The sequence below is a fragment of the Solanum stenotomum genome, unplaced genomic scaffold, assembly GCF_019186545.1.
Source record: "Solanum stenotomum isolate F172 unplaced genomic scaffold, ASM1918654v1 scaffold23673, whole genome shotgun sequence".
Classification (NCBI taxonomy): Eukaryota; Viridiplantae; Streptophyta; class Magnoliopsida; order Solanales; family Solanaceae; genus Solanum; species Solanum stenotomum.
The window spans coordinates 383,691-399,774 of NW_026027624.1; the positions used below are offsets into that span (position 1 = coordinate 383,691).

At 34.9% G+C, this 16,084-nt stretch overlaps 2 protein-coding genes across 2 annotated transcripts; one reads left to right on the top strand and one right to left on the bottom strand.

Annotated features, from left to right (window-relative positions):
* Window positions 1–777: 777 nt before the first annotated feature.
* LOC125851235 (uncharacterized) lies at window positions 778–5,892 on the top strand. The gene is made up of 8 exons (XM_049531008.1): window positions 778–1,089; window positions 2,590–3,050; window positions 3,148–3,220; window positions 3,341–3,421; window positions 3,680–3,743; window positions 4,765–4,852; window positions 4,935–5,019; window positions 5,599–5,892. Exons 1-8 carry the CDS (start codon window positions 1,003–1,005, stop codon window positions 5,647–5,649), a joined length of 990 nt encoding a protein of 329 aa, XP_049386965.1. The 5' UTR covers window positions 778–1,002; the 3' UTR covers window positions 5,650–5,892.
* Window positions 5,893–6,129: 237 nt separating this feature from the next.
* LOC125851234 (pre-mRNA-processing factor 19-like) lies at window positions 6,130–14,581 on the bottom strand. The gene is made up of 18 exons (XM_049531007.1): window positions 14,464–14,581; window positions 14,248–14,333; window positions 13,396–13,467; window positions 13,214–13,276; window positions 12,565–12,651; window positions 11,530–11,671; window positions 11,323–11,444; window positions 11,024–11,140; window positions 10,209–10,304; window positions 10,021–10,080; window positions 9,387–9,461; window positions 8,436–8,540; window positions 8,204–8,320; window positions 8,015–8,092; window positions 7,809–7,905; window positions 7,251–7,302; window positions 6,647–6,717; window positions 6,130–6,540 (listed from the first exon to the last, which is right to left on the bottom strand). Exons 1-18 carry the CDS (start codon window positions 14,474–14,476, stop codon window positions 6,428–6,430), a joined length of 1,566 nt encoding a protein of 521 aa, XP_049386964.1. The 5' UTR covers window positions 14,477–14,581; the 3' UTR covers window positions 6,130–6,427.
* Between the last annotated feature and the right edge of the window lie 1,503 nt (window positions 14,582–16,084).

Below are 16,084 nucleotides of genomic sequence, written 5' to 3' on the forward strand. Positions count from 1 at the left end.
TTTAATTCGCTTCGTGTCGCTTAATAACTTTTTTCATTTTTAACATGCTCCACTAACCCCGCATAGATCCGCTCCGCATAATTTTTTTAATATTTTCTTTTTCTAATTAAGTTTAATACTAAAAATAACAATCATAAAAATAAATTCATTTTTCAATAAATTTTATTAATTAAATAGATAATGACACAAAAAATTATATTTTAGAGGTCAATTGGGAAACATGTACGAAATTGTATTATTTTTTAGTAGCTTTAAAAAATTATCTTTATAAATAATGCTCTAGTTAAAATAAGTTTGAACTCGCATAAAATCACATATATCCGCAATCCGCCCGCCCCGCATTACTTAAAAAACCCACTTCAACCCACCCCCTTCCCTCATGCCCCGCACTCCGCTCGCATAGCCTTAAATCCACCCCACCCCGCATCCACCCCATCACATTGTCATTCCTATCTTCGTCTCAATTTGTTTATCATATTATTTTCTTGCTAATCTGTTTCAATAATAATGTATCTACCTTTTCACATATTCTTAAAATTATAAGATTCATAATTATTCTTTATTTCCTTAAATTTTACGTCAAGTTAAAATCAGACAAATAAATAAAAACAATCAACTTCTCATATTTTATATCAAGTCAAAACCCGATAAATAAATAAACGAAACCAACGGGTCATAAGAAAAAGAAAAGAAAAGAATTGGTGCAAAGTCAAAAATCAGAATATCCTTTTCTAATAAATTCTACTACTAATAAATTCTTAATATAATTCGTCGGTGCTCTGTATCTTCACCTCTGTTTTTTTTTTTTTTCAGCTTCTCAGATCACAAAAATCTGAATGTAACTCAAGAAAAATACCCCCTTTTGCTTTTACATTGCCTTTTTCAACAAATTTTTGGATTTTGGTTTCTCAAATTAACCATTGAAATCTCAGTTTTTGATCTGAATTTCAAAGATTTTGAATTGGGTAATTGGTTAAAACGAAGATAAACAAGTAGATAAATATGTATGGTGTAAAGGATACAGTTTCTGAGAAGCTTTCTCGATTGTTTTCAGCTTCTCCTTCTAAATCTGTTGATCAACAATCTCAGGTTCTTTTTTTCCTCTTTCTCTGTTAGAATTGAGTTTTTTGGCTTTGATCTGTATGTGTAGCTAAAGTTTTTTTTTTTTGTGTATGTAATTACAATTGCTTTTGCTAGCAATGTTAACTTTTGGGTGATTTGTTTGTTGGGGTGATTAGTTTGTGTATGATGTTTAAGGAATTGGGTAGCTGAAAAAAAGTGAAAAAGATGAAAACTTTATATGATGTTTAAGGAATTTTTATACATGAGTTTGTAATTACGATAACAACATACTTAGTCTAATTCCGTAAGTGGGGTTTGTGGAGAGTAGGAGACGTTTGTGAGGTAGAGAGGTTGTTTTTGATAGACCTTCGGCTCTGAAGAACAAATATTGAAGCATAATTGCAAGAATGATATGACGACAAAATAGCAGTACTAGAGTAGTTAGAAAAAATAATGGTAGCAAAGGCCAAAGAGGCAAGATAGACACAACCAATAAAGTGATAGGTAACAATAAAACAAAGTAAGGAAACACTTGCTCATGTACTAAATAGTAATACTACTAATAGAGAGGAAAATAGCAAAGAAGACTAGCCTTTTGACCTTCCCCTTAAAGATTCTACAACACTCGTCTACCTACTAATCTTCTATCCTAATCCTCGACCACCAAACTTTCCTATCTAGGGCCATGTCCTCATTCAAGTAGAGGTGAGTCATGCCCTTTCGAATCAACTCCTCCAATTCTTCAACCTCTCCTAAGTCCTAACACCCATTTATGGTAAACCTTCCACGCCTCTTTATTGGTGCATCCACACATCTTCTTTGCTCATGCCTGAACCATCTCAGCCTAGCTTCCTTACCTTGTCCTCTACGGAGGTCTTCGTTCCTATTCATATCCCTTGTAGTATGCCTACCCATCCATTTGAGCATCCTCATCTCTGCTACCTTCATCTTTTGAACATGAGCATGAAATAGGTGAGTGAAAGAAAAAGCAAAATGATGAAAACTATATATCATGTTTAAGAAATTTGTATATGAAGTGAATCAAGTAACTAAAAAAGGAAATAAGATGAAAAAAGAAAAGGTGAAAACTTTCAAAAACGTCGAAAGATTTAGTTAGTTGTTTCATGGTAGTTTCTTTTGTGGTTGCAAAATATGAAATAGTTGATATATTTATGAGAACAAAAGTTTACAAAAAACCACACCGGTTGTTTAAGCTCAAGTTTGTTTATAGAAGTTTGTCACTAAATGGAGTAGGATTCATCAGACATTCAGATATACTATTTGATGGAATTATATTCATATAGAGTTTGGATTTCCTGCTGGAGAGTGAACTGCTGCTCATGCTACATTGTTCTTGTTTTTATTCTTTTGTGATTTAGGACATTTGTTTATTTGAGCAAAAATTAAGCTCTACATTGTTTTCCCTTACTTATTTTGCATTAGGAGACTTGTTGTTTGATAGAGGGTTGCCTTTATCACTATCCAATGCATATTATTTGTAACATTGTTAGCTCTCTCTGTGTTTAGGTCAGGCCGTATACTAAGGAGGGAAAATCTGTAACATCTTTTTTATCTTTCCTTCTACCATCAACATATTTTGTGAATACAAGAGATCGAAGAGAGGTCAAACCACTTCAATCAAATTCTTTTACATGGAGAAGTAAAAGTTTCTCGTTGCGCAATAAACCTCTGGATGATTTTGAGGTTCACAACGATTACAAAGAGATACCAGATATTCATCCAGAAAAAGGTGAAAATGGCTCCATCAGGAGTTCAGTTTGTGTGAAGAAGGAGACAGTAAATGCAGACAATGATAATGGAGAGCCTACTTCTGAAACTTTTGAAGATGCTCCTGATAGACACAGCTTTGAGCAGTCACTGGCCTATCTCACCACTGATTCTGTTTTCATTACTCCAAATTTATATGATTTTTTCCAGTCTTCCCTTCCTAATATAGTGAAAGGTTGTCAATGGGTCTTGTTATATAGGTAATCTTGATTTTAAAATAGTTTCTGCTGCAATGTCTATTATAACTTCGGTATCCTGAATACTAATATCTATCCTGTTCATTCTAATGAAGGGCAGTACGGCCAGACACGGTATATCACTCCGTACTCTTATTCGCAAGAGTGCTGATATTTCTGGTCCTTGCTTGCTGGTATGTTCACCTAAATTGCTGCAAATATTTGTAGTGCATGCATTCCCGACTTCTATAGCAATTTTTAAAGGATCTCTTCTTTCTTTTGAAGATGAATTTTCTTTATAATGTTTGTGTCAGATTACTGGTGATAAGAAGGGTGCTGTGTTTGGTGGGTTGCTCGAGGCACCGTTAAAGCCTACTGCGAAGAGGAAGTACCAAGTAAGGAAGCAAACACATGCAGTATTTAATTTTCTTTAACTGAAACAATCTAATGACGAAGTAATGTTCAATAAGAAAACCACAAGTTTCTGGTCTAATCTTACTCTTGGTAATCGACTTGGTGCAAGTAAAGCGTTTCAAACCCCCTTTACTTCAAATGAAGAGTTAAAAAACAATAGCCTATGTTTTCCTTCTCCATTTTCACCGAGCATTGGTTTTATTTTTAATACTAGTGTGATTATTGTATTATTGTGACAGGGAACAAATCAATCATTTGTATTCACAACTCTTTATGGTGAACCAAGGTTATTTAGACCAACAGGTAAGAAATTTGTTCTGGATGTTTGTTACAATATCAGTTTGTGTAAACGCAGTAATAGAAAATTTCCATTTGAGAAAAACTGCATGGATGAATTAACTATGAGCTCTCACAGTTAAGATGAGTCAAAGATGTATGCCAATGACCTGCTTCAAACAGTGTGCTTCACAATAAAACATTCAGAAGTTTGTTTTTTTTTTCTCAAAAGAAAAGAAAAGGCTTCTGGAAGTTAATACTATGTTGTGTTAGTACATTCTTACAAAGAAACCTTATTTCCACCTTTCGACATAGTCTCTCTGATGAAAAACGTATGCTGGTTTTACTTCTTAGTAGGTACTGAATACTGTCACCAGCAATTTGAGGTGGTAAACATATCTCAAAAGTCTAATCCTTTCTGACAATTGACAATTATCAGCAAATTAAGTCAACTTTATTGTGGCCCTTGATGAGATTCTTTCCATCTCCACATATGATCTTTTTTCTCTTCTTACTTCTTTTTGTTTGGTGAGAGGAGTGGCAAGAGTTAATTCAAATAGTTTCTTTACAGTCTATTCAAAGTAAGTTATTATGCTACCTAGCTTTGTTCCACTATCCAAATTGTTCTAACATATGTTACGGCTAGCAGACCACCAAATACAAAATAAACAACATACCCAGTGAGATCCCATCCTAAGTGGGGTCTGGGGCGGGTAGGGATTAGGATGTACGAAGACCGTACTCCCCTACCTCTGTGGGGACTGAATACAAAATCAAATAAAATAAATCTCAGTGTCTTAGTGAGGTTGGTCATGTTTTTGTTAAGCATTTTTTATGATAAATCTTCTTGCTCAGTACACATCCAAACTTGTCCATCGTTCAGTCTCATCGTGTTGGAAGTTAGCATAAAATATGAACTTTGTATACCCATTATGATACATGCAATGCAACAATACAAAAGGTGTATATTAGTTGTAGAAAATCCCAAGAATCCCAATCTGAAGTAACCCATGCAGACATGAACTAAACTGTTGCCATTTTGGAATAGGTGCCAATAGATATTTTCACTTGTGTTTGAATGATATCCTGGCACTCGGAGGAGGTGGAAATTTTGCTTTAAGCTTGGACGGTGAATTGTGAGTTCCTCTGCCTTGCACTATACATTGTTGCTTGCAAGTTGCAAATTTCTTCTTTTCTTATTTCCAATTTTCTGCGAAGGTTATCTGGCAGCAGTGGACCTTGTGAAACATTTGGGAATTCATTTTTGGCACATGATCAAGAGTTTGAACTGAGGAATGTTGAGGTAATTTTCTTATTAATCCCTTGTCTTTGTGCCCATTTATTATTCTACTTCCAACTATCTGAAGATCGATGATTACCATACTTATGAGGGAACCTAGCCAAAAAAGGTCAATGTAAGTAGACCCTCATTCATGACTCCTAATAATTTTGAAATTGGGAATATGTTATATTCATCAGCACTCTAAAAAAGGCCTGGTATATCATAAATAGAACGGTATAGATATAAAGGATTGATGTGAATGAGCTTTCTTAGTTACGGGACTGAGACATTGTTAATTGGAGATTCTTAGTTACTTCAATTTTGAGAACCAAAACTCTAGGAGGTTAACTTTCAACTAATGCAAAAGAGCACATATACCGCGAAAAATAAAAAAGGAGTTAACTGATGTATTACTCCTATTTGCACTTTTAAGGGTCATATCGTAAGGAGAACAGATTATTATAAATTTATTTCAAATGTTTGGGCTCACTAGTCACTAGGACATTGTATATTTGGTAGCAGACTGATGAAATATTTGAATAAATTTATTTGTCATTCTATCACCAAATCTTTGACAATTTCTTCTTGTTGTTGATGCAGCTATGGGGTTTTGCGCATGCGTCTCGATACCTTTCCTCATGCCAAGCCTAGATTTTCTTGGTTCATTTTTTTGTTAGCTATATTTTTGAATACTTCTATTTATTCTTTCATGTCCATGAAGCAGTTTCCTCTATAATCCTGCTGAACATGGCCGATTGCAGCGTAGGGACAAAAGTCTAGCAATTGTGAGTTGATATGCATGTAGATATATTCTTTAGCCTTATATTTATTTAGCATAATCTGAATCCTTCAAGCCAAGGGAGGCTTTATAGTGTATGATTTTTGTGATTTTATGTAATAGCAAACCACAAGTTCATTTTTACTATTTACTTTGAGCCTTTCGTGTTGTGAGTAGACTCTCGTCTCAAAAACCTGCTACGCTTGCACACAACAATGAATTCGAATCAACTTATAGAGTCGTGATCAATAACATAACATGGAAAAATATCGCATAGTAACATGAATGTCATAGAAATCTTTAATGCAATATCTACTATGGCTACAAACATAACATCTCAATGTACTGTAACTTGATCATTATCCATTCAGAGTTTTGCTTCCAGGAAGGACGATACGGTTACACAAGAATGATACAACAGAATACTAACCCAAGGCTGGTTTTGGGATTGACTGAATAAACTCTGCACCTCAGATGTTATCCCAAGTTTGTGGTTATGTCTATTAGCCTGCCCACCCCAAAATTTAGCAAAAACCAGAAGAACTACATATTAAAGAACAGAACTCATTGACCTCCTACCCTCGAGATAGCACTGTGATCTTGCAGCAGATGCAAAGGAAGAAGCTGTTTGCTTTAACGCTGGAAATGAGCCTAACCCTCCATTTGATCCTCACCAGGCAGCCCGAATATTCTTAAATTGCGGTCCATAGATCCGACAGCTATGTACGTTGCATCTGGACCAAATTTCAGACATGTTGCTTTGCCTGCATTAGATGATAACGATAACTATTATTACCTTTATAAAGACATGCAACATATGTCATCAAGAGCACATTTTCAGAGAGTCTAAAATGAGAGGAAACACTATACCTGTGCCTGATAAGTCGGGGAAGGTTTTGATGTGATTCCAATCAGCCTTGACACTGGCGACTTGATAAACTCTGATTCAGCACAGAAAGATAAGACATAAACGTTAATTGACAAAAAGATTAACTCCAGGGATCACTTAAGGGATACATAATCGTAATCACAATGATAAACAATCCACCAAGGCTCTTGGTTTTTCTTTTCTTTTTTAACTCCCTCCAAGTCGGCCTTAATATAAATAGATGATTGAGTGCATCCTTCCCATTTTCCTTACTAATAATTATTCTTGGAAATAATAAACATTGACTAATTAGCATAGAAAACCCAAGTGAAGAGCACATACAAATACTTCAATATTGTGATTGCTAGATTCACTCTCTTTATATTACTCTTAAACATTTTAAATCATTAAAGATGATAAATAAGGGTATGATGGTTAAAACAGATTTTCTTTAGGGCTGTGAAAACCAACAATGTAACGAGTAAGGTGGTCCAGAGGGAGTATTGAGCTATGCTGAAGTCTTTTCACACCCATCAAGGGGAACTACTTTTAAGTTCAAGAAAAATGAGAAGTATCAGGGTCTATATATTTGTGTAGATGTCTTACCGTATATCTGAGCCTCCTAAGGCAAGATAACTTCCACTATGGTCAAATTCCACTGCAAGTAAAAGGAGAAGCAGAATTAGACTATCTTAGATGCACATAAAATTGCTAAAGAAGATGAATTTATGATAGAAGTAGCTTAGATCAACATCCTGAAAGATGAAGGTACAATAGAGTAGTTATAACACTACTTGAAAAGAGTCTGAGTCATAACCAATATGCAAACTGTGTAAAAAATGAGAAGCTCTGAAGTAGACTTCTGAATTAGAAAGCTACCAGACTTTCAAAAGGGAATGGCCCATAAACAACAGTGGAACTTGAGATAGCATTCTCAAACATACAGTACTTCGTTAATGTGAACACTTCCCAGACTAAAAAGGAAATTTCCCATAAATGACAGCCATATGTTAGAATGCTGTAATATACAGTAATCCATGAAACAATTTTTTTTACCTTCCGAAACTACTCAAGCAGACACTAAAATATCTTTATTTACGAACTCCCAAAGCTTCTTTGAATGGATTCAGTGTCTTGCTTCAGTAGAATGCAGTTAATGTATACCTGACTGAGTTGGTGTGTTTTCATCGTAAGGAGCGAAAGTTCTAAAGTTCTTCAATTTGCGTAAATCCCAAAGTTTAACACCATCATGAGCAGCAGTCTGATTATTAACATAGAAAGGAAACATCAGTCACAAGTTCAATCATACATAGCTTTACGCCAGTGAAACAAAGATTATCAAAAGCTTAATTCAGTATTGGAATACTCACAGCTAAGAAATAACCATTTTCTGAAAAGGAAATAGCAGTTACAGACCCAACATGGCCATCAAATTTTGCAACATTTGCCTGAAGAGAAGCACCATAAAAAAAACACACACAGAAAACAAACAGTAAGAATACTAGGACAGAAGAAGAGGAATGACAGGAGCAATCATGCGGACTTTGGAGCAAACAGACCTGACTTTTTACATCCCATATCTTGACCAGAGACCCTGAAGTCCCTGTTCCAAGGATCAGACCATCAGGGTGGAAAGCTGCAGAAGTATAGCCCTCAGATTCTGAAGCATCTGCTACCTGAAATACAATATGATTTTTTTTTAACAAGTCAATTAGTTTATAAAAGTTGATTGATGACTCCAACCATCTACACATTGTTTCTTGAGAATGAGAGCCCAGAGGGAAAAACAACCTGTGTAAGGCATAAACCAGAAGCAAGATCATAAAAGCACCACGTGCTATCGAGAGAAGCAGTAACAAAATAATTATTGGTTGCATGGACAGTGACAGCTTGCACCTGCAATCATTGGTAGATGTATTTATTAAATCACTGATTAAAAGGTTTGAAAGTGAACTATATTCAGTTGAAAGCAACAACCTAAAAATGAAGTAATGTCAAAATGTCAAGGGTGAAGGCAATTTCTAGAGTCTGCAGAACTAATATTCTAAGGCAGAGACAACATAACATTGATTTCCACTAGCCCCCTTTTTCCCGCGAAGTGTTTTCCCTTTGTTTTCTTTTCCTTCAAGCAGAATGTGGAGAAACTTTTTGAGGCATGCAGGTAATACATTCAAGAAGTGGAAGCTCACTAAGAAATTAGTCCAGGGACAAAAGAATTAAATCTAACATGAAGTAAAGACAACTCCAACGACAAAAGAAATACATTTTTTCTCTTTGATAGTTGATACAGCAGTAGATATATTCCCAAGTCAACCTTACCATTCTCAAAAAATAAAAAGATCTAGCAATTTCGGATCAAAAAACATTTTTGTAATATGGATCTACTCTTTTAATACATGGGTAACATTTTTATAGTACAGCGAAGCATTAGTCCCAAATAGGTTATTTTGAACTACCTTATCAATAAGAATTAGTTCCATCTCCATCCATTCACTTCTTAATGATCTATTTTATCATTCCCATATCTAAGACTAGAAAGGAAATATCCAAAAAAGTGGAATGCTAAATGGGGCACCGAGATAGAGATCAACACCAGATAATGCATTAACTCGTGCTCCAGAATCAATATTAAGTTTGTGCAATCAAGCAGGACAATTACCAGCATTGTGTCTTTCAATAATAAAAAGGTATTTCAATATCAGTACTTCAGTATTGATCAACAAGTTGTAAATATGAAATTACCTCTGCTGTATGATCCTTCAAGACATGCCTACAGTCATAATTTCCATTTTCAGAACTTTGCCACACACGAACTGTCTGCAAAACTCAGCTACACAGTTTAGTAAAACATCAAAGGAAGAATGCAACTATGTATTAAGTAACAGCATGCTACTGTTTATACTTCTACTACTTAGTAGAGGTTCCAAAACCATCTGAAATGACAATAACCTTTGAATCTAAAATTGCTGCCATATTAAGAACTTCCAAATCCTACTTCTAACCAGATCTTATCCTAGAAGGCTAGAACTGAAGAGGTAAAGTAATTTTTAAAAACACAAATGTTGAATCAAAATAATGATTTTCCTTTTTTTTATCTGTTCTATTCTTGGAAGCATAGCAAGCAGTATATTTGGTGGCAAAATTTTAAAGAAACTCCATACTGAAACATCCAATATCACTGGTTCATAATTAGGTTTTCTTTACAAGTGAACTCTTTTCAGTAATTCCAAAAAAGTAGCACATAACATGCCATAGAAGGGGAGAACATACTAAAGGAAGTATAAGCTTTAACAAGACAAGAAGATGAAGGCTACTTTTGATTATTGAATGAGCAGTGCATGTTCAACTCGCATTAAAGAGAAACAATCAGGTGTACCTTATCTGCTGAACCTGAGACCACGAGTTCACCCTCAGCCGCAAATTTAACACTGGTAACCTATAAAGGCAGAATATACTGAGACAGATTTTTTTGAAATTAAATACTAAAACAAAAATTCTCGCTAAGAAAACATAGCTAATGAATTATCAAGTGATAGTAAGAAAAGTATCAATAAGATGACAGACCCTCTTTGAATGACCACTTAGTGTTGATATGATCTGTCCTGAAGGTCGATCAAAGACCACAGCATTTGAATCAACTCCACCAGTAGCAATTATGTCCTGTCAAAACATAAATTAGAACTAGACATGCTGAAAGTAGTTAAACCATAAATATGCATCAAGAAAACAAGCAAAGATAAGAATCAAGAGGCACAGATCATTGAATATCCGCAACAACTTTCTCCTTAATCAAAAATTTTCATCTCATAAAGAGAATCTTTTAATAACACAAAATTATTCCTTTGTTTTGCACTAATGTGATAATGCAGATGTATGAACAGGCTCTAGATCTAACTTGCTAGCTCATATTCCGAGTTGATACCATAGGAACATACTCCTGTAAAACCACTCGTGCCTTAACGTAGAAGTAAAAAATATTCATCGTGTGTATTGTGTATCGATAAGCACTCAATACATACGTAGCTATAAAGACAACTTTCAAAGGCAAGGCTATTTAAGCAATAGCTATTAACTTTATGCAGCTGTCCTAAAAGCAGAAGTTTCGAAACAAATGACTCATTTTAGCTAATAGGAATATATTTTAGTCTTGTTAAGTGGATCTTTCATTTGAGTCAACATATGTGTCAAAGAGCGTGATGTGGGCATCGGTACTTCACGCGACTTCTTAAAATTATACTAATACTTGGCAGGAAAAGTGCAAGTACGGGTACCAAATTCATACACCCGCATTGGATAAGTACACATGGTCAAGTCCAGGAAACAGATTTTGGCTGTATCTCCCTTGTGAACAATAATGAAAAACAGAAGAAAGAACTTACCTTAGCATAATGAATATCCAAAGACAAAATGCCCGGTTTGTTGGTTTTGTGAAGAGGAAAACTATTCAGTTGGGTATATCTCGCCAAAGCATCCACAGGGGCCAATGTTGCCGGTATCTAGGTGGGAAAAGAAAGTGAAAAATAATCATTTTTCATCTAACTGGGAGAAGCGGCAGCAAGAAAGTGCTCATATAACACCTACTTACATTAGTCTAAAGAAAGGAGTGATGCAATATCAGAAGAGAATGAGGGAAAATTACTACTTATAAAGCCCTCCAAACATGTGTAGTAGATATTACCTGTCGTTTTTTCCTTTGTTGTGAAAGACCAGCATTACATTCAGTAAGAGTCTCAATGACAGAGTGTGATATCCCAGGGCGAATTTTCTTTCCATCAGGGCCCGTATCCTCATCCTCAGCAGCTATTGATACAAGTTGATAACATGAATAATAAGTGTGGGATAAAGAAGATGGTACAAGACACATAAAAGCATAAAAAACAATTACCTCTTTTCCCATTGCTTACAGTAGTAGTACCAACTGCTGTAGTGGCTGCCATGGGTATTTGTCTTTCAGCCTGGGCAAGCAACCCCCTTGCCTCATCCCTTTCCTTTTTCAGCCTTGCAATTACCCTGCAAGCAGCATCATGCTGCCAAGATAAGACATAAATTTAGCAAGGCATGTACTAGACGAAGCATGCAGAACAATGTAATACGTACAAGCAGCCACTAGAAGAATGTACAACGAGAGAACTGGGAGAAAATTGTCCAGATGTCAATTTTGGATATTGAGAAGAGAGAACTCTGGATTAGAAAGACAGGACAAAAAACAGAAAAGATGACAAAAATGAAATGTACAGTGAATCTAGAACCTGATTATTGGCTCAAGAAGCAACAATACCAAATATTAGGATGCTTATTCCTACTCAATTTTGACACTAACAGCCACCAGTATGTGTCACCAGTCTTGCTTGTGTTTTTCTTTGAAGGAGAACTCGTGTCATACAAGAAAAACTCATGTCGCGTTACAGGCAATAGGACAATACTTATTTCTTTCCTATGCTTAAAATTCTTTTTCCATTATGACAAAAGAGAGATAGCTTGGTAGTAAGGAATAAGGATCCCCCATCTCCAACATAAAGTTGGAGTTTTAAATCATAAAAGGAGCAAAAGTGACAAAGATACACTGTTGAGATCCTAGGAAGGGAGTTACAGGATGTTGGGTTTTACCATAGAAATAAAAGATTCTCGTTAAACAAAACAGAAAACTTGAAACAATAAAGGACATTACAATGGAAAAGTAGCACAAAAAGAGAACTTCTAACTTTGCACCGCCTAGTTTCAAAATTTTCAATTTGTGCTTCCTCTCTCCTCTTTCATCAGTAGTATATGAGGCTGCCCTAATGTCCATAATGTCTACGTAAGCACTCAAATTTTCAGAAAACTAATCATTGCATCTACGTTATCAAATATGATTTCTAGGACAAACTCCCCAGAATAAAGATTGCCAGATGCTTAAGAGTATGTAGGCCACTTCTTTCACCTGATATAAAGCATGGCTCAGCTCTTGCCTTGCAGTATGTAATTGTTGTTCCAATGCAAAATTTGACAGCATCAGGCCATCCCATTCCTACAAGACAAAAAAAATTAAGACGAAGCATCAATGTAACAAATGCTCCAAGATAAATGGTAATTTGTTTAGTAGTCGCACCACGTAAAGGATTAAGAGATAAAAACGCTATTTGATAAACAACCAGTTAGACTAAAGAATAAGAGATCAACAATGCACTAGAAATCATGCTGCTGAAATTGGTTCATCATATGTAATAAGGCTTTATTTGGAATCTTCAAGAACTAAGCTATGACCATAAATTTCTAGATGATGATTTTAACCTGAGCTGCATGCTACAGTCTAATTGAACACTGAACAAAAACAAATACTTAAGAAATCCCTTTTATTAGAAAAAAAGCATTTTGACAGATGAGGGGCATATCATGAGAAACTTGCTTACAACTTCCAACAGAACACGCAAAGGTAAATCTTCGCAGAAGTGCTTTCAACGGAGATGATTAAGGAAGATAATTTCGCAAAATGATATTTGATTATCCCGGTTCCTCAGCATCCATACTAATTAAGTTGCAAGCAAACCTTAGAAATGGGAAGCAGAAAATCAAGGATCAAAAACACGTACTATTTGGAACATTCCCAACATCCCAGGAATGCTAGCAGCCTGTACAGGTCGGGGTTTAACTATCTGCAATAAGCACCAATAATAGTAAGCTCCACGTTGTAAACCCATGTGAGATCATACCATAAAGCTAATACTGGGGAAAATTAGAAGCAAATTACATTTCAAATTTCAGACAGTACTACCTTGCCAGTTTTAACAGGGATAATGTCATCTGCCGTCAATGGCTCTCCAGTAATAGGACATTTGCCATAATCCTGCACCAACCAAAAGGACAAAACAATTAAGAAACACATGTACACTTGAGAACATGTTGCTGCCTTCAGCTAAAGGTCAAAAATACCACTTAACCCCAAAAAAGGATGGTGATACTCCCACCGGACAACTTGGAAAATTCTCCTACAATCAAGCTACATGAATACTGTTCTTTCTGCTCAACCTTATCACTTTTAACAAAAGCCTGAGTTGACAGTTGACACTACGTAAGTTTATATTCCCTATTATGAACCCATTAGGTGAGGAGTGCAGACAGGGAAGATAGAGACCAGCAATTCAAAATTTATACTGGATTAAATATACAAAAGACAAACAACTAATTTTTTTTGTTGAAACGCACAAATTAAAAGAATTAATATAGAGGATCCATATAACCCAACCCTAACTAGCTCGAGATTGAAGCACAGTTTGTCTTTAACACCATACGTTTTCAAAGTTTCTCCTTCCTACATCTCGCATGAAACAACCTCGGGCATAAATCCATTTCTCTTCAAACTTAACCACAATATCGACCACACAGATCATATTAAAAATCCTACTAGCAAAAGAACACACACTGCACACATCAAAAATGAGTTTAAAATTCTGAAAATGTAGATAATTTTCAAGGTATTAATCAATTTCACACAAATTACAGATATCTCTCTATAACAAACATAGATTGGTAAATAACACAGCAAACATAGATAGGTAAACTATAAAATGGAGGTAAATAACAAATTATAAAAACTGTATTTAGTACAAAATGAGATAAAACTCACAGAGATATGTCTTTCAATTAAACGCTTTTCGAAAAGGAGTCCGGACTTCTTCGAAACTACTGGATCCTCCGGCACCTCGCCGGAAACTGTAACGAAAAAAAACAGTGAAAACTATAGATCAGAGACGCAAAAAAAAGATCTATATTACGGAAAATGTGCATAGAGAAAGAAAAAAAAAGTAGATAGCGATAGAGAGAGAGAGAAAGTGAAGCTTACTTGAACAGTTCATTGTTGAAAGAGAGAGAAAGGCAAAGAGGTAGAGCTAGGGTTTAAGCAGCACAACAGGAGCTGATGCAGAGTGAGAGCGAGGGAGATGAAATGAAGAATTTTTTTTAACTTGAGGGTTTCAGATGATAAGAATGGGATATGGTAGGATCCGACCCGACCCGACCCAACCTTACCTGAATCGGCCTCTTTTCAAGTTCAAGTCGATTTAAGGATTGTTATTTACGTCATAATCAAATTATATCGGTTTTGTAAGTTTAACCGTTTCAGAATTTACTTCACACGTATATATACTCACATACTTTATGTACGAGATATTAATTCTTTATGAGGGACATAAAATGATATATTTGATTAAATTAAATTTCAACGGATAAAAAATAAATAGTTATTACCCAACTTAACCCAATGTTGGTCATATTTTTTTCAAACGGAATATAGACCTTAGTATTTAAAATTAATGACAAATTAAGAGATCAAAATCATACCTTTTTTTTTTTTTATTTTATACTCGATTTTCAATACTCGTATTAGGATCTAACTAAATTCAAATATATGCATTGCATTGCTTATTTTTGGAGGTGGTGCTTTCAACAGAATTTCTTTCATTATTAGAAGCTCGATGATTAAGGAGGAAGGAATCTCAACTATTCCACCATCTGATCGTTTAATTGTCTCCAATTGATCAATGATACATTTGACAATATCTAAGGCCTTGATATATACATTTGAGGCCTTTTTTATTTCTTTTACAATAAGGGGTCTAAAACTAAATAGAATCAATAGCTTAATTAGCATTTTACTATAAGATGTGAGAGGCATGCACTATGTGTTGTTCAGCCAAATTTCATCCCTACAGGCTACAACAGTGGGGAAAAAAAGTTTTTTTGTCTACATTAATTTGGCCAAGTATCATGTACATTAATATTTCTACATAAAAATGGTGTCTAGCCAATTTAATAGTTTTTTTTTTTTAAAAAAAAAAGGTTTACTTATCTCTATATCAAATTGAGACAAATTAGGATAGGATTTTATATTTTGAGTATTGTATTTGAATCCACACTCTTGGGAAAATGAAAGGACCAATATTGAATTCTAAACCTAAGTAAAATAGAATTGCTCGGTGTAATAAAGTTTTGCTACTCAAGATAAAAAAATATATTATGTGTTGGGATAAGTACTCTTCGTGATGATGTGATTGGACAAAAAGTAATAATTTTGCGAAACAAGTATGAAAATAGCATAGCGATAACGTGAAACAAACCAACTTATTATCTTTACTTATCTACTGGTCAACTTATCTCCTTACCCGTAGTTTAGAGATGTATGCATAAATTAATTTTTGGTAGCCATAGCCCATAGGTACATTAAGAACGTGAGTGACATCCAGTAAATATGTAGATATATAAATCTATATATCATGGTGACGAGTCATATGATATTTAGTTTCAGAGGAAGAGATCTAATTAGTTCCAGATATGAAAGAAACTCTTGTCAATTTGATTATAACAGTAATTATATATTCAATATAATTTCACATATAGAATTTAGGGAGATTGTAGTGTACAAAACCTTGTTTCTACGAAGATAGAGAGATTGTTTCTCATAGAAA

Coding starts and splice junctions, on each gene's coding strand:
- LOC125851235 (XM_049531008.1), top strand. CDS start 1,003: ATGTATGGTGTAAAGGATACAGTTTCTGAGAAGCTTTCTCGATTGTTT. Junction 1,090..2,589: donor CTGTTGATCAACAATCTCAG/GTTCTTTTTTTC, acceptor CTCTGTGTTTAG/GTCAGGCCGTATACTAAGGA. Junction 3,744..4,764: donor AAGGTTATTTAGACCAACAG/GTAAGAAATTTG, acceptor ATTTTGGAATAG/GTGCCAATAGATATTTTCAC.
- LOC125851234 (XM_049531007.1), bottom strand. Junction 11,445..11,529: donor TGTAAGCAATGGGAAAAGAG/GTAATTGTTTTT, acceptor TTGTATCAATAG/CTGCTGAGGATGAGGATACG. Junction 6,718..7,250: donor TTAGGAGGCTCAGATATACG/GTAAGACATCTA, acceptor GTGCTGAATCAG/AGTTTATCAAGTCGCCAGTG.